Genomic DNA, 19,851 nt, shown 5'->3' with positions numbered 1-19,851 from the left:
AGGGATGTTGCCTATAAGCTTAAATTATACATAATGGCCCATCTCTGGGAACCCTGCTTCCCAGGTAATGAACATCAAGTTAAAATACCTTTTTTTAAGCTCACAGGAAACAACCTGACCAGGCCCACCAGTGAATGACTGCAGGGAGGAAGAAATTAACACATCCCCTCTGCAGGCTGACAGGAACCAGGAAATGTTTGACTTTACTCCCTCCCCTTTTAGTATGAAAGGAGCCTGAATTCTAACTCAGGCAAAATGGTTCTTTGGGGCACGCCATCTTCTCGGTCTGTTGGCTTTCCGAATAAAGTAGTTATTCCTTGTCCCAGCAGCTCATCTCTCAATTATTGGCTGGTCGTACAGCGAGCGATAGAGCTTAGACTTGGTAACAGCCTGATTTCCTTTTCTTTGCTGAGTCTATTCAGAACACCCTTCTCTGGTCAGCAGGCATGTTTCAGCTAAAATGTTGTCCTCTATTCCTTTTTCAGCTAAAATGTTGTCCTCTATTCCTTAAAGTTCTGTACATAGTTCCTAAGTTTCTGAAGAGTATGGTCTTTGCTCTTGTCTTTGTTCTTGATCTAATCTAATGGTATTTTAACAAATATTTGAAATAGAGATTATGCACAAAGGAAAAAAAAGAATTATCTACAGTTGACCCTTGAACAGCATGGGTTTGAACTGCATAAGTGCCCTTACACGTGGATTTTTTTCACTAAATATGCACTACAATACTACATGATCCACAGCTGTTTGAATACACAGATGTGAAACCTCAGATATGGAGGGCTAACTGTAAAGTATTAAGCAGATTTTTGACAGGCCGGGGACTGGTGCCCCTAACCCCTGTGTTGTTTGATGGTCAACTGTATTTGTTTGTCCTGTTATCACCTCAAACTCATCATGTTCCAAATAAACTAAACTTCAGAATGTAGGCTCCACAGGGCAGGGATTTTTGCCTGTTTTGTACACTGCTGAATCCCCAGTACCCAGAATGGTACCAGGGGTATAGTAAATGCTAAGTAAATAATTGTGAATTGAATGAATATACTCCTGTATGGAAAAACTGAGAACAACCTTAGCTCAACCATCAGAGTTACCTCTGCCTATCATTATCTTTGACTAGACTATTTTACAACTCTGTAGTGACAGAACTTAACTTGTAGTAATGTAGTAATACAAATAATTCATGCCCACTGAAATGCATGATTTCTCTAGTGAACGTTCAATTGACTTACTTCCCCCAATGTGGAAGAAATCAGTTTTTCAGCTATTAAGCACACTCATTTCAGCATTCCTAAGGAGCTCATTTTTTGTATCATCTTTGAGTTCTCCTTCGAACCAGTTTTAACTCCTTTATGGTCCCCTTATTAATTAATGCATTAAATAAAAATTTTACACATGTTCAGTTTATATTTGTATGAGAATTATGGTTTTACTTTAAAAAAATCCTTTATCATTTTTGGAAGTCCCACTGAGATGTACATGGACTCTGCTTGAAGAACCAAGAACGGGCAGCTTAAAACCAGACATGTCTTCTTTTGGCTGTCAGATGTAAATCCCAAGCAGCAGTAGAATTTTAACTTTGCTGAAACTCTGTATCTCTAACTTAATTTTTTTCTACTGACTCTGTGTTTTGTTTATGTTTCTAGTTTGCTTACAGTAGGTAAATTATTCCCTATTTGTGGTAGCAATGTTTAAGAATTTAAGGTTTCATGCCTTGTCATTTGGTAATCTCTGTAAATGGATCCATAGATTATCAAGATCTCTTTTGGGCGAGAAATTACATACATAGTCTTGTTTTTAGCAATTTTTTAAAAAAATTTGAGTATCTGCCCATTTTGAGTTAAAATCAAATAGGATTTTGTGCCCATGGTGAAGGTGAACAGTTTTTTGATATCTTGACCAAGTAAATGTTCTCTTTCTGAGTTTACTCTTGAACTGTGACTGAAGCTATATGTTTATTGATTTCTCTGTTTGTATGTTTCTGTTTATAAATCAGAAAGGCCTATATCTTTCATTGTGTGCCTCTAGAGAGTATTAATAATTAGACAATAAAGTCTTTTATACTGAAAGAACTCCATTCTAATTGAGAGAGATAAATAAGCACTTATATAAAAATATTTCTAAAATCCCCATAAAATAAAATTGAACTTCTAATACTTTAAAAGTTCAGAAATAAAAAAAACTCTTACAGAAATTAAAAAACATTCTAAGAATACAATTTCACATTGTTAAAGTAAATTGTTAGCAAACAAGACTGATTTAATCATTTTAGCTTAATAAAACAGCTATATTTTCTCTGATTTATCAGTGTTAGGTTTCCCTTCCTCTCTACATTTCAAGCAAATCAAAGTACGTAAAGTTCTGATCATGTCATCATGTTCTGCAACTCTTTATAAGCTGTTCTCTGCCTCTGGCATTTCCTGCCTATCTTGATACAGTGGAAAACTTATTTTTTTTTTCTGTAGAATTAAGCTCAATGAACACAAATTCTGTGATCACTCCTCGAAGTGCTCTCATGGGTTAATAACAATAATACCCAAAATGCTAAGTGTATTGAGCCTTACAGTAGTTACTTGCTTACCCATTTTAACTCATCTAACCAACCCACACAGGAAGTGATCAACAAAGGTTGTCTCCTTTCTCTCTTCTCTTTTACTCCTTCCCTCAAGTTAACCTAGTGCTTCACATGCATAGCATTTTGACAGTTATCTGAAAAACTTAAAAAGGTTAGGTGAAGAGGGAAGCTAAAATGTTAAACCTATAACTCAAATGTAATTTTTGAGATTTACAAAACAAATGCTGTGATATCACTGTTGGAAGAAGAATTTAATACATCATTCCATAAGTAATTCTTAAGCAATATAAAATAATTATTCATTATGAAAAATGAGAAAAAGAAGATAAGCAAAATATACCTGGCAGAATATTTATCTTGACATTTTTCCATTAAACATGTAAACATTTTCTAGGATACTAAAGTAACATAAAATTACCTGAAAGAATCATGCCCTATGAAGCCAGGCCCGATATTATAATTCACCTTAAGACTTCCCTTCCAGCGCTCATCTGGTGGAGCAGTTCCTCCCAAATAGCTGTCAAGAGAACACAAAAATGACAGATAAATGCTGAGCATCACAATTTCTTAGAAGAAATCATAAAGTGTGATGATAAGATATTTCACTCATTCATTTAACAAGTATATATTGAGGATTTACTAAGTGCCAGGTACTGTAAAATTTCATTGCCTTGTGGAACTTACATTCTAGTGAGAGAGCCATAACTGAGATAAATGAGGAAATTGTTTAATATATTACTGATAAGAGCCAAGGAGAGGAATTCCCTGGCAGTCCAGTGGTTAGGACTCGGCACTTTCACTGCCTGGGCCTGGGTTCAGTCCCAGGTAGGGGAACTAAGATCCCGCAAGCCCCACAGCATGGGCAAGAAAACAAAAGGAGCTAAGGAGAAAAAAAATCAACCAAGATAGTGAGGGGAAATGGGAAGCATCAGCCTTTCTACTTTTGACTTTAATTATTTACATAGGGAAGCATTAGGTCCAAGAAATCCTGAACATGTGAAATTCATGACTGTGTTAAAGCTGATTACATAGTAGCCACTCACAAAGCAATTACCAAATTGTATTGGTACATACATTAAACAAAAATAGAAGTTAGGTGATTTGAAAAGCAACACAGTTACACAATATAATAATACAAACATTAATTGAATATCATATTATAGATACTTTATATACATGATCTCATCTACTTCTCATAATAACTCTGTCAGGGAGAAACTATTTCTGTCTTCATTTTACAGAGAAGGAAACTGAGTCAGAGAAAGATTAAGTAACTGGTATAAGTTCACACATCTGGTAAGTGGTAGACATTACCACATTTTTAAAATGCAGGTCAAATACAAATATCAAATGAAGATCTAAGAAAATCTAACTACTTGAAAAATCTCAAATCAGTATTTTTATCTTTGGACATAGTTTTACTTTTGAGACTTTCATTTGTAGCAAACAAAGTAATGTTTTCTTATTATTTCATAGACACTAAACTGACTGCTCTTCTCTTATGGAAATAAAAGATGTGGTCTGTTTTTCCAATTTCAGGAGTCATTCTGATACAAAACGTATTTGTTTTAGAAGAGAAAATGGGCATACTAGTGTAAAATATCTTATTCTCAAATCCAACTAGAAGACTATACCGTAATAATATTTCTGCATCATTATATCCAATGGGATGTACAGGGATTTGAGGGATTCCCACTCCTTCTTCAACATCAAGTCTGAAGGTGTACTCTGCAAAAATCAATTGCATAAGAGGAAAACGATTGAAGAATCTGAGCAAGGGGTATAAAGGAATTTCTTTTATTACTATTGCAAATTAGCTATATGTTTGAAATTATATTCAAAATTTAAAGTTCCCCAAAAGTCAATTATTATTTTATCTAATATGGTCTATTTAATTTGACAGTAAGAAATTAAATCATTTATACTTTAATATAAAATCAGTTATAGGGATTACAGACTCCCCAACTTGCTTTGACATTTCATGTAATTCTCTTGAATTTTACAAGAATATTTTATTTCCTCAAGGATATCTCAAATCCTTCTTAAAGAAGCTTCAGTTAACCAGATACCTGGAAAATGCATCCCAGATTCTGAAACTAGAAAGAATTGTAAAAAAGAAAAATTAAAGGGAATTTATGAGATATTGTGAATAAGTGATAAGGTTCTTACTCAAACAGTAACAATATTCTCCTTAAAGGAAGATGAAAAGTATCGTCAGGCTTAAAACCTAATTGGGACTTTGCTTTTCAGCCAAAATAGAATTCTCTAGAGCATTATTACCACTATCTTAGAAAAAAGGGAGGTTTCAGGACTTCCCTGGTAGTCCAGTAGTTAAGATTCTGAGCTCCCAACGCAGTGGGCCCAGGTTTGATCCCTGTCAGGGAACTAGATCCCATATGCCACAACGAAGATCCTGCATGCCACAACTAAGACCCAGAGCAGCCAAATAAATAAATAAATATTTTTTTAAAAGAAGAAGAAAAAAGGGAGGTTTCAAACAAGTGACATCAGATTCCACTTAAGAAAGTAAAAAAAGAAGAGCAAATAAAGCAAAAATAAGCAGGAGGAAGGATATACTAAACATCAGAGCAGAAATCTAAGAAATAGGAAACAGAAAAATGATGATCTCTCTGAGATGATTAATAAAATTGATAAATCTCTAGTAAGACAAATCAGGAAAAGAAGAAAAAATATATAAATTGCTAATATCAGGAATAAAGACGAGAATAGCACTCCAGTACCTGCAGAAAAAGAGAGAGAAAGAGAAAGAGAGAGAATGTATTATGAACAACTCTAAACCCATAAATTTGACAACTTAGATGAAATGGACAAAATTCTTAAACAACACAAACTACCAAATCTCACTCAAGAATAAATAGGTAACCTAAACAGCCATATATCTATTAAAGAAATTGAATTTGTAGTTAAAAACATTCCTACAAAAAAAACACCAGGCCCATATGGATTCACTGAAGGATTCTACAAACATTCACAGACAAAAATCAAACCCATTCTATATAAACACTTGCAGAAAAATGAAGAAGATGAAATAGTTCTTAACTCATTCCATGAAGCCAACGTTACTGTTACCGAGGAGACAGAGATATTACAAGAAAATAAATTGATAGCAATAAGGGATAAACAATATCCCTTATTACTAAAGACAGATTCTTAATAAAATTTTAGCAAAAATCCAATAATATACCAACACTATGAAAAGAATAATACATTGTGACCAAGTAGAGTCTGTCCCAGGATGTTGTGGTTTAACATTCAAAAATCAATCTGAGAAGCCCCGTGGTAGCTTAGTGGTTAGGATTCTGGGTTTTCACTGCCATGACCCAGGTTCAATACCTGGTTGAGGAACATCCTGCAAGCTGTGCAGCATGGCCAAAAAAAAAAAAAACATCAATCTGTATAATTGAAAGAACATAAATATGAACAACTTAAGATCACTATAATAGATGCAGTAAAAGCATTTGACAAGGGGCTACCCTGGTGGCACAGTGGTTAAGAACCCACCTGCCAATGCAGGGGACATGGGTTCAAGCCCTGGCCCGGGAAGATCCCACATGCCGTGGAGCAACTAAGCCCGTGTGCAACAACTACTGATCTTGTGCTCTAGAGCCTGCAAGCCACAACTACTGAAGCCTGCGCACCTACAGCCTATGCTCTGCAACAAGAGAAGCCACTGCAATGAGAAGCCCGCACACCACAAGGAAGAGTAACCCCAGCTCGCCACAACTAGAGAAAGCCCATGCATAGCACCGAAGACCCAACACAGCCAAAAATTTAAAAATTAAAAAAAGCATTTGTCAAAATCCAATACATACTGCTAGTGAAATGAGATAAATGTGCTAAGATAAAACTCGTAGCACTTTAGAAGTGAACTTCCTCAATCTGATAAAAAGAATCTATAAAAAATATACAGCTACTATTATACTTAACAGAGAAAGACTAGGACAGTCTTTGGGGCAGGAACATGGCAAGGATATCTGCTCTAACAACTTTTTTCAGCAATGTTCTAGAGGTACCAGACGCTACAATAAGAAAAGAAAATAAAAGGCACCCAGATTAGAAACAAAGAAATAAAACTGTCTTTATTTGCTGATGACATGATCATCTATGCAAAAACTCTGATAGAATCCACAAAAACCTAGTGGGATGAATTAGTTTAACAAGCTTTCATAATACAAGATCAATATATTTCTTCTAAAAATAAAATAACATTTCTATTTACTAGCAATGACCAACTGGAAATTGAAATTTAAAATGTAATTTAAAACAGCATAAAACTTTGAAATTTTTATGGATAAATGTGAAAATAGACATGCATGGTCTGTACAGTGAAACTACAAACATGCTGAGAGAAAGTAAAGAATACCTAAGTAAATGGATAGTTGTGCCATATTCATGGATCAGAAGATTCAATATTTTTAAAATGTAAATTCTGCTCAAACTGATCTATAGGTTTAATTCAATCTCAAATCAACCTCCCAGGAGACTTTTTGGTAGAAATTGATAAGTTGGTTCTAAAATTCACATGGGAAGGACCTACCAAAACTTTGAAAAAGAATTGTAACTTGGAGGATGTACATATCTATTAGAACGTAAAGTTAACAAGATTGACCATACTAAGTCCTGACAACGGTGTAGCAGCTGGAACACTCATACACTGCTGCTGCAATATAAAATGGTACAACCAATTTGGAAAACAATTTGAAAATCATCTATCATATTATCCAGCCGTGCCATTTCTATGTATTTACTCAAGAGAAATAAAAACATATGTACATATAAAGACTTGCATACAACTGTTCACAGCAGCTTTATGTGTAATATCTCCAAAACTTAAAGCATTCCAAATTTCCAACAAAAAGTAAATGAATAAACAAACTGTAGAGTATCCATTCAATAGAATGCCATTCAGCACAAAAAAAAAAAAAAAGAAAAGAAATGAAATACTGACACAGACATCAACATAAATGAATCTCAAAATAACTATACTGACAGAAAGCAAATCAATGATTTCCTAGGGATTGGCAGGGAGGAGGTAGGGTTGAGACGAAGGCTTTACAAAAAGATGAGAGGAAACTTTTTTGGGTAATGGATATGTTCATTATCTTGATTGTGGATATGGTTATGCAGATGTCAAAACTTTTCACATTTCACATATTAAATAACACAAAAAACCCATTGGTATATTAAAAAATAGAAATACGTGATCTACAGAAGAATAAATCATTAGACAATTCAGAAACCCTAAGTTCTGGTTTGGTAAGAGTAATATTACTTTGGACATAAGAATCTGTGTTTCTGAACCTCTACTAAAGGTAGAGAGAGAATTGAACTGACCCCTCCCCCCTCTCCATGTCCACACTTCATGAAAATTTAAAACTGAAATAAAAGGGAAATGCTTTTGAATTCCTAGCAATAGCAATCCAAAATATAATTGCACACAGTTTTTAATGTTATTCTATAGATGCTTGCTTGTTTTTATGCCTTCTGTAAGGGCAAGTAATATTTTTGCAAAAATGAGTGGACCATAACAGGCTTATCTATTACCTTTAGCTGGATAGCCTGGAGTGAGCGGGTCACCAGCACCATTCAAGTTTAACACATTCCCTCTCTGGGCTGCAGTTCCAGGAAGGTTCCATCCTTTTGGGTATGGCTGTACCCCAGGGGCAGAGTAGTCAGCTGGATCTGAGTACAAGATGATTCCTTTGGCTCTTGCTAACATGGCATTTTTAACCTACAGGGGCAATGTGCAATCCATAATGTAGAAATGGAAAATGACTGATTTACAAATCTAAGAGCAAATCAATTTAATGACATAAGGAAATTTACACACTGTTTTATATCACGCTGTTACACATTCAGTTCTCTTTGCCTTGAATACAATTTCTGTCTTGATAGACTTCACAACTCTCATTATTCAACATAATTCCAAACAAGTTATTGCCTTTTCTGTGAAGCATTCCTGTTATCACTAAAACTGCAAAATTAATGTCTCCCTTCTTGGTATGTCTTCTATATTTTGTATATAATTATATTACAAGATGGATTAAAGCATTATAAAATATGTTTTAAACATCTTTCTCCCCTACTACATTGAGGCTGTTTTTGAGAATGGGACCCTGTCTTACTCATTTTTAACTATCTACCCTCCAACATTTAGTACATCATAGAGTAAGCATGATGTAAATATTTGTGGAACTAAACTAATTTAAAATTCTACACAGGTGAAGTCCCTGGCAGTCCACTGTTAACACTCTGCAGTCTCACTGCAGAGGGCCCGGGTTCAATCCCTGGTTGGGGAGCTAAGATACCACAAGCCACACCGTGTGGTCAAAAAATAAATAACATAATATAACATAAAACATAAAATTCTACACAGAACATAGTGTGTGAAACATTGCCCATAGTGTTTTGTAAACATTTTTTCTAATAATTCAAACTGACCACAAATAGGAAAATCTCTCCTGTAAGATACTGAATTCTTTACTACCAAAAGTATTATAGCGAAAGATAGATAACTATCAGTCAACTTAAACACTTTCCAGTATTCAGAAAGCACTCTTTTATAACATTAGAAAGAGTAAAATCTGGCACAACTCAATGATGCCCATCAAACTTCTGAAATAATATACAATTGACCCTTGAACAATGCAGGGTTAATCCAAGAATAACTAATAGTTGGCCCTCTGGATCCACCATTCCTCTGCATCCGCGGATTTAACTAATGTCCAACCATGTAGTATTGTACTACTTATTATTGAAAAATATCCACGTATAAGTGGACCCATGCAGTTCAAATCTGTGTTGTTCAAGAGTCAACTGTGCATTATGATTTAGTCATTCAACTTCTAGGAATGAATCTATATCACAAAAATCTTCACACGAATGTTCAAGTACAAATGGACAAAGATGCTAACAATATAATTATTTGTAATAGTAACAAATTTAAGACAAGCCAAGGATCTGTCAACAGAGCAATGGTTAAATAAACTGCTTATCAATTCTGTGAAATACTACATAGTCATCTAAAGTAATGAGGTATTTACTTGATAAGCAGTTACCAAGAAATTACTAAGTACCGGTAACTATCCTAAGCGCTTTCAAACCTAAAGTCGATTAATCCTACTGTGGATTCTAAGAGATTAGTGTTATTATTAGCATTCCTATTTCATATATGAGGAAACACTGGCACAGAGAGGTTAACTAACTTGCTCACAGGAAAAGATCTAGAGAATAGAGGGCCCAGACCAGATCAGAACCCAGGCTGTATGGATCTAGCTACCTATACTCTTAACCACTTTATTATACAACTCTCAATGTGTTGACATGGAAGAATACCCTTGAGTTATTATTGAGAGAAAAAATAAAGATATATAATATATAGTATCTAATGCCCTCTTTGTAAAAAAAAATTGTGTAATATGAGTATATGGAGAATACTTATATTCATATAATATATTCATATTTCATAGGCCTGGAAAGACCTGTTAAGATTGATTATGTCTGGGCAATGAAATTGAGTAATACACAGGAGATTTTCATTTTTTAGGTTATATAGAATTTCTTCAATTAAATAAAAAATAACATTGCTTTGGTAATAAAACTATTAAGAATAATTTCCCTTTCTAGATATGTGAGGTAGCAAAAAAAAACCTCAAAAATAAACCAGGATTTTCTGTGCAACCATGAAAATAGCAAATTTACATATATATATATGTGTGTGTGTGTGTGTATATATATATATATATGTATATATAAAGCAATTTTGGAAACCATAATGCAAGCTGATCATTTATATTCACAGGTTATATCCTGTCTTTTTCCCTCTAGAAAAGCAAATAACACAATACTTTATTTCCTCTGAAGATTTTCCCATATCTTGCAATAACAATTTTTCCAGTGCAGTTGATATTCATCTCTCTTTCTAGTTTGAAAAAGTCTTCAGTACGAGCATAGTTCACATATACAAGCTCCCCCTGTAGGAAAACAAAAATAAAACAAAATAAAAAATACATAATACTGCTATAATTAAAGAGAAAACCAAAGAATAAATTTGCTCCGCAATACTGCATCATCAAAAGTTATCTTTCCTGTCTTGGGCTTAATAAACAGATCCATGCTAATTCTGTAGAAGTCTTTAAAAATATTTCAGTATCCTGAAAGTTTAAAAAAAGAAAAAGACAATATGTAAAACATTTTAGACAGTGTGCTCTGTCTTGAGGAAATTATTAGCATATCCTGAGCCATGGGAAATAGGATAAATAAAATATCCTATTTTATTTATAAAATATTTAAAAAATATTTTAAAAAATAATTTTTAAAATCCTAACTATGTTTGATTTCCAACCATGGTATTAATTTAAGAATTTCTGTGGTATGATTTATAAATTCAGATCTATAAATCTATAACAAAGTCAGACTATGAACAAAGGAAAAAAACTTGAAAACCATCTATTGTCATTACTGAATTAAAGACATGTTCAGCAGTTTCTTAATTTTCAAAGAGTGGCATCTGCTTATCAGGGTCCAATTTTCATGTATTTATTTTCTTTATTTTTTTCTTTTTCCTTTTTAAAAATTATTTTTAGGAAGGCTGTATATAGCATCAAACCTCAAAGTATGAATTAGCATGTATGATCCACCTAATCTTGGTTTTAGTCCTCTACATAGGTTTCTTTAAAAAAGATTTAAAGAGTTGAATAAAAAATGTCTTTTATCTTACCTCTGGTGTGCCCTGCGGTGAAAAGGCATTATAGGGTGGTACAATATTTTTAACATTCTCATATGCATCTGGTGGTGGCTCATGGTATGATGTATTGAAAATCTAGCAAGAATTGAAACACATGAAGTTAGAATTATTTCGGATTGCTATTAAGGAATAATGCATTTTGTGGGCAAAAGACCTAAATAGACACTTCTCCAAAGAAGACATACAGATGTCTAACAGACACAGGAAAAGATGCTCAACATTGCTAACCATCAGAGAAATGTAAATGGAAACCACGATGAGGTATCACCTCACAGTGGTAAGAATGGCTATCATCAAGAAGTCTACAAACAACATATGCTTGAAAAAACCATAATGGAAAAGAATATAAAAAAAAGAATGTCTCTATGTGTATAACTGAGTCACTTTGCTGTAAAGCAGAGATTGGCATAGCACTGTAAATCAACTATACTTCAAAAAAAATTTAAAAAAACAAATGCCAGAAAAGGTGTGGAGAAAAGGGAACCCCCCTACACTGTTAGTGGGAATGTAAATTGGTACAGCCACTATGGAGAACAGTATGGAGGTTCCTTAAAAAACTAAAAATAGAGCTACCATATGATTCAGCAATCCTACTCCTGGGCATATATCCAAAAAAGACAAAAAATCTAATTCAAAAAGGTACATACACCCAAATGTTCACTATTTACAATAGCCAAGACATGAAAACAACCCAAGTGCCCATCAACAGACAGTTGTTTTAATAAGATGTGGTTTATATATACAATGGAATATTACTCAGCCATAAAAAAGAATGAAATTGCCATTTGCAGCAACATGGGCAGACCTAGAGAATATCATGCTAAGTGAAGTAAGTCAGAAAGAGGAAGACAAATATATGATATCACCTATATGTGGAATCTAAAAAATAATATAAGTGAATCTATATACAAGAGAGAAAGACTCACAGACATAGAAAATAAACTTATGATTACAAAAGAGGGAAGGGGGGAGGGATAAAATAGGAATATGGGATTAACAGATACACACTACTATATATAAAGTAGATAAGCAACAAAGATTTACTGTATAACACAGGGAACAATATTCAATATCTTATAATAACCTATAATGGAAAATAATCTGAAATATATATATATTATAAAAAAAACTAAATCACTTTGCTATACACCTGAAAGTAACTCAATATTGTAAAACAATCACCTCATTTCCATGTTCATCCGTGATTGATATGTAGCTGGCATTTGTCTCATTAGGGTAAGACAGGAGAACATCATAGTGAACCAACTTGGCTGAATCCAGTCCAGATTCCTTCCACTGGGTTTGGATTTTCTTGGCCAGCAGCAAATTTTGTTCTGTTCCTGCCAGATGAGGTAGCTCTGTAAAAGAACTAAAATGAAAATAAAAGGAGTTTAAGACTACATTCAGAAAATGTGCCTAAGAACTATTCTAGATGCATAGTTCATATTTTAGGCATTAAGTTATCATTTCTATAACAGGGATATAAAAAACCCAGCTAGAGCTTTCTAGATATGCCAGTTTTTAAATATTTGTGTGTAACTGCAGTTTTCACACTATGTTCCCACAGAAAAGAACACATCCCATGGTGAACACATTCAATCAGCCGAGGTTCGGGTATGAGAAAACATGCTGGAAGGATGGCATGCCTCTACATCAGTGGTGCTAACTTCTTGCTGCTTAACAGGAAATGAGGACATTCTGAAAAACAGATCATAATGTTTGCCAGAGACCAGCTGGGCAGTGTTGTTAACATACACTTCTACTGCTGTTTTCATCCCATTGTACACAGTTGTCTATTTATCTCATTGAAGCTAGAGTCCATGCATTTTTATTTGTATATTCCCTAATGCTCAGTACTTGCCTGTTACCCAGGAATTACACAATACAGGTTTGTTGAACTGAATTTGAGCAATGTTCTCTAGGTTCTGAGTCTAAATGATTTGGAACAGTTAAATGACTTCACAAACATAGTTCTGAATGAAATTCACTTGGCTTGAAGTAAATAATATTTTTAAAGTTTCCCAAACCCTCTCCCTCCACAAGTAGGGTAATGATACTTTCGTAGATTGTTTTTTTAATCAACCATAGTACAACCAAAAAAGACAGGCACTAAAGAAAAACCAGTACTTATTGAAAACTTACTATATGCCAGGAACTGGACCAGGTATTTCACATGGGCTTTCTCATTCAATCCTCACCACCCTTCTGCCATTGTCCCCATTTGGCAAATAAGGAAACAGAGAGTAGTTAAATACCTTGTCCATAATTTCCTAAGTATTAAATGCCAGGGCTGGCATCTGAAACTTGCAGTTGACTGACCTTGAGAAACTGTGTTATTTTTAAATCATTCATCTGATCATTTTGATCAACTGCTTTTAAAACCCCTCTATCTTCTACATTATAAAGTTCACACTAGGCATGGCATTTGCGCCCTTTTTCAACTAATCCACTGTTTCACCTTTTCAGCTTCATTTCCCACCACTCACCTTAGAAACTTCTTCACTCTATATCATTTAATATGCTAATTGGTCTCCTAAAATGACCACCATTGTTAGCTTTTGCACAAGATCTTCTCTCAGACATAAATATCACCCTATTTACATAAATCTCCCCGTATCACCCTGCTAGTCATTCACCTTCCCCACCTGTAAGCTATTAATCATCCATTAGGACTCTTCAAGCATATTCTCCTCTGTGAAGCTTTCCACTTCTATATCATTAAATCAAAGCTGCAAGTTACTGATATTTAATATTGTACAATATTTGTAAAAAAAATATTAATGTGTTTGTAGACAGAAGTTATTTTACATGCATAGTAAAACCACTGAGGCTAGGGATATTTAAAATTCTACTTCAGGGCTTCCCTGGTGGTGCAGTGGTTAAGAATCCACCTGCCAATGCAGGGGACATGGGTTCGATCCCTGGCCCGGGAAGATCCCACATGCCCCGGAGCAACTAAGCTCACAAGCAGTTGTGCGCCACAACTACTGAGCCAGTGCTCTACAGCCCACAAGCCACAACTACTGAGCTCACGTGCCACAACTACTGAGCCCACATGCCACAACTACTGAAGGCCACAGGCCTAGAGCCCGTGCTCCACAACAAGAGAAGCCACAACAATGAGAAGACCACACACCGCAACGAAGAGAGTAGCCCCCGCTCGCCGCAACTAGAGAAAGCCCGCGCTCAGCAACGAAGACCCAACACAGCCAAAAATAAAAACAAACAAATAAATAAATAAATTTATTTTAAAAATAAAATTCTACTTCATATAATTCATTATTGTTTTATTTTCTGTAGTGAGCAAATAATATTCTTACAATTAGCAAAAAAATAAGTATATTTCCTTCATTTAAGATGGAGGATTGACCATGAAGTTTTGCCTCCCATCTTTTAGGCAACCCACTGAAATGAAAGACAGGAGTGCAAAAAACAAAAAGCAACAGGGAATAACTTTACTGAATTTCTCCTTATGGTCCCAAGTGGGACACTGCAGCTCCAGGCATCATATATTCATGCTGCAACATTCAGGAGAAGCAAGTACAAACAAGAACAGCTATTTCCTCTTTTGTGTTTCTTTTAACAAAGGAAAACTTTTTGTAGAGGATCTCAGCTAAATTTTTCTCCCATTTTATCAGGCATAATAGGGTCATATACCCCTTCTCCAACTAACCCTTGTCAGAAGGAAGTTATAATGATTGGATTATAGACCAGATTCTTGGGCTGGATGGAAGGTAACCCTCACTGAACACAGGTCCCCCTTAAGGAGTGCGAACATGAGCAGTTGAGGCTCTGTCAAAAAGGAAGTGGCTGGGGAGAAATCAACTTTTTCCCACTACATTAATCCCTTTAAACCAATCTTGAAACCTTCCTTTCCCTGGGAGACTCTTTCACTGGTCATAAATCTCTATTCTATAATCAATCAATTCTATTTCCTCGGCCCGTTCCTGAATGTTTACTTGACTTCTTTGCCTTAACTGGTTTCTTCGGGGGACACTGCTCATGCTTCCACATACCTCAGGCCCAGATGATCATTGAGGAGGAGTCCTTACTCTCCATGGGCTCTTTCAAATATTTTTCCTTATCTTCTCTCAAAAATAACAACTCTTTTAAAACTCATACCAAAAGTCACCACCTACTATGCCTTCTAGGTGCTGTCAAAAATGTGGATCACTCCCTCTTCACTCACTAAAGTCTTGGGCTCCTAATTCAATGCATTTCACTCTACCTCGATTCTTGTCATCATTCTTGGTATGCAACTTCTGTCTTCAGTTGGATGTAAAGAAAAGAAAAGCCAACTCTAACAAGATAATATCATGCAAACTATTCATATATAACTTATCACCTTATGCTATATTATACATTAAAGCAAAGGAGAAAGAAAATATACAGACATAAATTTTAATGTTTGGTCAAGAGCATCACCAAGTTTTGCTTCTGGCACCTCATGTATTGATAATTTTCTAGGTAATTTCTTCTGGACACTTTATGATATGCTGCAGACAGAGTTCAACAGTGTTTACATTTTACCTGGTCTTTTACACATTTTTATTTTGTTTTATTTTATTTATTTTTTTGGCCACTCTGAGCAGCTTGCAGGATCTTAGTTCCCTGACCAGGGATTGAACCTGGGCCACAGCAGTGAAAGCACTGAGTCCTAACCACTGGACAACCAGGGAATTCCCCACATTTTTAAATATAAGCATTCTGTCTTACTTGATAAAGACAATTGGCTATTTTCATGTATTGCATGAGAAATACAGAATGAGTCTTTCTTCAAATGACATCCACCCTACTGCCTATAGATTCTTTTCCTATATCTCCAAACAAGCACCTCAAAACAGACATTTTGATTAAGCTTTCCTGATACCTGTGTGCCTCAGTCATAAATCAGCTCAAATTTCTAAGAAAGAGTACAGCTGTTTTCATTCCTCTACTTCAGCTTGCTATAGTTCATCCATCAAAAGTAAGATCGAACTTTGTGATCACATCAAATCACAGGACAGATGGGGAGGAAATATACTACACCATATGAACTTCACCTTGTTCATTTGATTCTAGGGTTTAATTGCATTCTCAAAAGGAGAGAAGAGAAAGAATGCTGCAGAAATTTTTCAAGAAATAATGAACAGGGGACTTCCCTGGTGGTCCAGTGGGTAGGACTCCACACTCCCAGTGTGGGGGGCCCAGGTTTGATCCCTGGTTGGGGAACTAGATCTCACATGCATGCAGCAACTGGGAGTTCACGTGCGCAACTAAGAAGTCCACATGCTGCAACTAAAAGATCCTGCATGCCGCAACTGAGACATGGAGCAGCCAAATAAATAAACAAAGAAATAAACAAAGAAATATTTCAAAAAAAAAAAAGAAAGAATGAACAAAAAGCAGTGTTCCTAAAGTAGTGAAAGACAAAAGTTTACAAAGTCAAAAAGCTCAGAGAGGACTTCCCTTGTGGTCCAGTGGTTAAGACTCCACACTTCCACTGCAGGGGGCATGGGTTCAATCCCTGGTTGGGGAACTAAGATCCCGCATGCCATGTGATGCGGCCAAAAATAAAATAATAAAAGCTCAGAGAGGGGCTTCCGTGGTGGCGCAGTGGTTGAGAGTCCACCTGCCGATGCAGGGAACCGTGGGTGCCCCAGTCCTGGAAGATCCCACATGCCACGGAGCGGCTGGGCCCATGAGCCATGGCCACTGAGCCTGCGCGTCCAGAGCCTGTGCTCCACAACGGGAGAGGCCACAACAGTGAGGGGCCCGCGTACCGCAAAAAAATAAAAAAGCTCAGAGAGACTTAAATAGAATAAATTTGAAGAAAACTATGCCTAGGCACATATTAAACTGCTGAAAATTAAAGACAAAAATGATATGTGTTATATAACTTAAATAACTGTGGCCTGTTCATCGGATGCCACTACCAGCCAGATGACAGTAAAAAATATATATTTAAAGCTCTGAAAGGAGAAAAAACAAGGTGATCTCAGAATTCTATATCCAAGAAAAAATTTCTTCAAGAATTAAGATGAAATAAATGTTTTATAGACAAAGGAAAACTAAGAGAATTTGTCAACACCAGACCCGACATTACAGGAAATGCTTAAGAAAGTTATTCAGACTAAATAGATATACCACAGGATAACCTAAATTTTCAGAAACAAAGATACTGGAAACAATAAAAAATAGTATTTTACATTTCTCAGATATTTAACTCTTAATTGCCTTTCAATAGGTATAACTGTTCAAAGAAAAAAAATATAACATTGTTTTGTGAGGTTTACATTGTATGTGTATATGATACTTTCAACAACTATCATATAAAGGATAATAGAAAGATGGTAAATGGACATACAGAAATGTGAGTTTTCTGCATTTCATGTTAAATGGTACAGTAGTAACTTTAAAAATATAGTTAAATGTTACACAAGTATAATGTAATCTCTAGAGTAATTACTAGAAAAGAAAAAAGAATCAATGCAAAGAGGTATAGCCAAAAGATAAATTGAAATGAAATAAAATTTCAAATAATCTCCCCACTACCAAAAAAAAAAAAAAGCAGAAAATGAGAAGTAAAGGAACAGAAATAAAGGGAGCAAACAGAGAACAGTAAAGGGGTTGGCCTAAGTTTAACCATATCAAGTTACATTATATGTTACCAGACTAAATGTTCAAATTAAAAGGCACAGATTCCAAAATTAATAAATAGCAAGTGGCGATTACATGCTCTCTATAGAAGGTACATTTTAAAAGTAACTGGATGGAAGAATACATATCATGCAAATGTAAGTATAAGAAAGCTGATGTGGGGCTTCCCTGGTGGCGCAGTGGTTGGGAGTCCGCCTGCCGATGCAGGGGAAACGCGTTCGTGCCCCGGTCCGGGAAGATCCCACATGCCGCGGAGCTGCTGGGCCCGTGAGCCATGGCCGCTGAGGCTGCGCGTCCGGAGCCTGTGCTCCGCAACGGGAGAGGCCACAACAGTGAGAGGCCCGCGTTCCGCAAAAAAAAAAAAAAAGAAGAAAGCTGATGTGGCTTAATTTATACCAAATAAAATATGCTTAAATATAGAGATTATTACCAAAGATAAAGAACATTTCACAAAATAAAAGTTCTGTCTTGAAGACATAATATTAATGTGTATATGCCTAATAAATGAGTTTCATAATACATAATGCAAAAATTAACAGAATTAATGGGGAAAATAGACAATTTCACATTCCTGGAGGAGATTGTAACACTATTCTTGACAGAATTTGACCCCCCCCCAAAAAGTCAGTGAAGAAATAAAGGAATCACCATACTAATCAGCTAAAGCAGAAAACAAGAAAAGTTATATGATCATATAAATTGTTGCAGAAAAACTGAAACTGAGAGGGGCCCTACGGGCTTCCAGGCACGGAGGCCTTTTTGTCTACCATTTCTTGTAGGCAAGACTCCAGCCTCCCTGACCTTCTCCAAGTTCCGAACAGCAGATTCCAACAGTTGCAAATCAAAGGAGGAGCAGCCAGGAAACCACCTGAGGCCCTGCACACACCCTAATCTTGTCAGCAACCCCACCCTTTTGAAACTCTGCAGAAGAAAGAAGAATGCAGGATTGTTACTGCCTTGATCCTTATCACATACCCCTGACCAGGAGCCCTGTCTATAAGACCTCTCCCTACTCCCCAGGGAAAGGGACAGAGTTCCTGAGCTGCTAGCCTGCTGTGTTCCCTTCTTGGCCTGGCAAATAATAAAGCCACCCTTTCTTTCTCCTCCAAAACTCTGCCTCTGTATCTCTTCTCAGCATTGATGTACAGGGAGCCAAGATTTTGGGAGCAAAACCATTTTACAACTTCCAACTAAAGTGTGTCACAGGCCATCTGGCTCTACAAGGATTAGCTCAGCCACTGCATTTGCTGATCTCCAACACACTCCGAAAGGAATTCAGGGTGGAGATCAGGAATGAGATACTCTATGCTCTGGGAAAAACTGGCAGAACAGGCCTTCAGATAGTAAGATATTTTCAGGAGAAAATTTTATTTACCCAATTTCTTGTATCTTCTCATACATAGAAAAGCACTAAAGTTATTAACAGAGATATCTGCTCCTTGTGACTAGCAGCAACCTTCTTGTTACTAGTAGCAACCGTGTACCAAGATGTGTGCTTGATTGCATGTACCCCCTTCACTAAAATCATATATATATGGACCTGGACCTCCACCCATCCCCACCTCCACCTCTTGGGAGAAGTTCTGCAGAGCTATCTGAGAGAATGTCTCCTGCGTATTGTCCTCTGTAAGTCCCCAAATAACAGTGAACTCACAGCTCTCTCACGTTGTGCTTTTTTTTTTTTTCCAGTTGACACAATATTTAATACCCATTCATGATTTTTAAAAAAACAACAAACCTCTTAGCAATCTTGGAATAGAGGAACATTTCCTTAAGTCAGTAAGGAATATCTACAAAAAATCTACATATAGCATCACACTTAATGGGGAAACTCTGAATGCTTTCCCACTAAGATCAGACATAGGGAAAG

General features: G+C 35.9%; 1 protein-coding gene and 1 non-coding gene across 2 annotated transcripts in view; both read right to left on the bottom strand.

Annotated features, from left to right (window-relative positions):
* The window catches only part of NAALAD2 (N-acetylated alpha-linked acidic dipeptidase 2), a 51,551-nt gene that overhangs the window by 26,517 nt on the left and 5,183 nt on the right, over nt 1-19,851 (bottom strand). Inside the window, exons 3-8 of the mRNA XM_007446525.1 lie at nt 12,525-12,711; nt 11,316-11,417; nt 10,444-10,569; nt 8,141-8,327; nt 4,210-4,303; nt 2,994-3,092 (exon numbers count right to left, since the gene is read on the bottom strand). Coding sequence (XP_007446587.1) covers nt 2,994-3,092; nt 4,210-4,303; nt 8,141-8,327; nt 10,444-10,569; nt 11,316-11,417; nt 12,525-12,711 — 795 coding nt within the window. The remainder of the gene's footprint in view (nt 1-2,993; nt 3,093-4,209; nt 4,304-8,140; nt 8,328-10,443; nt 10,570-11,315; nt 11,418-12,524; nt 12,712-19,851) is intronic.
* Nucleotides 15,950-16,021, bottom strand: TRNAE-UUC (transfer RNA glutamic acid (anticodon UUC)). Its single transcript has one exon. It is a non-coding gene; the product is annotated as a tRNA-Glu (tRNA).

This window comes from Lipotes vexillifer, unplaced genomic scaffold, assembly GCF_000442215.2.
Source record: "Lipotes vexillifer unplaced genomic scaffold, Lipotes_vexillifer_v1.1 scaffold1160, whole genome shotgun sequence".
Taxonomy (NCBI): domain Eukaryota; kingdom Metazoa; phylum Chordata; class Mammalia; order Artiodactyla; family Lipotidae; genus Lipotes; species Lipotes vexillifer.
The sequence above is the reverse complement of the archived record's forward strand: the minus strand, read 5'-3'. Positions and strand labels throughout refer to the sequence as shown.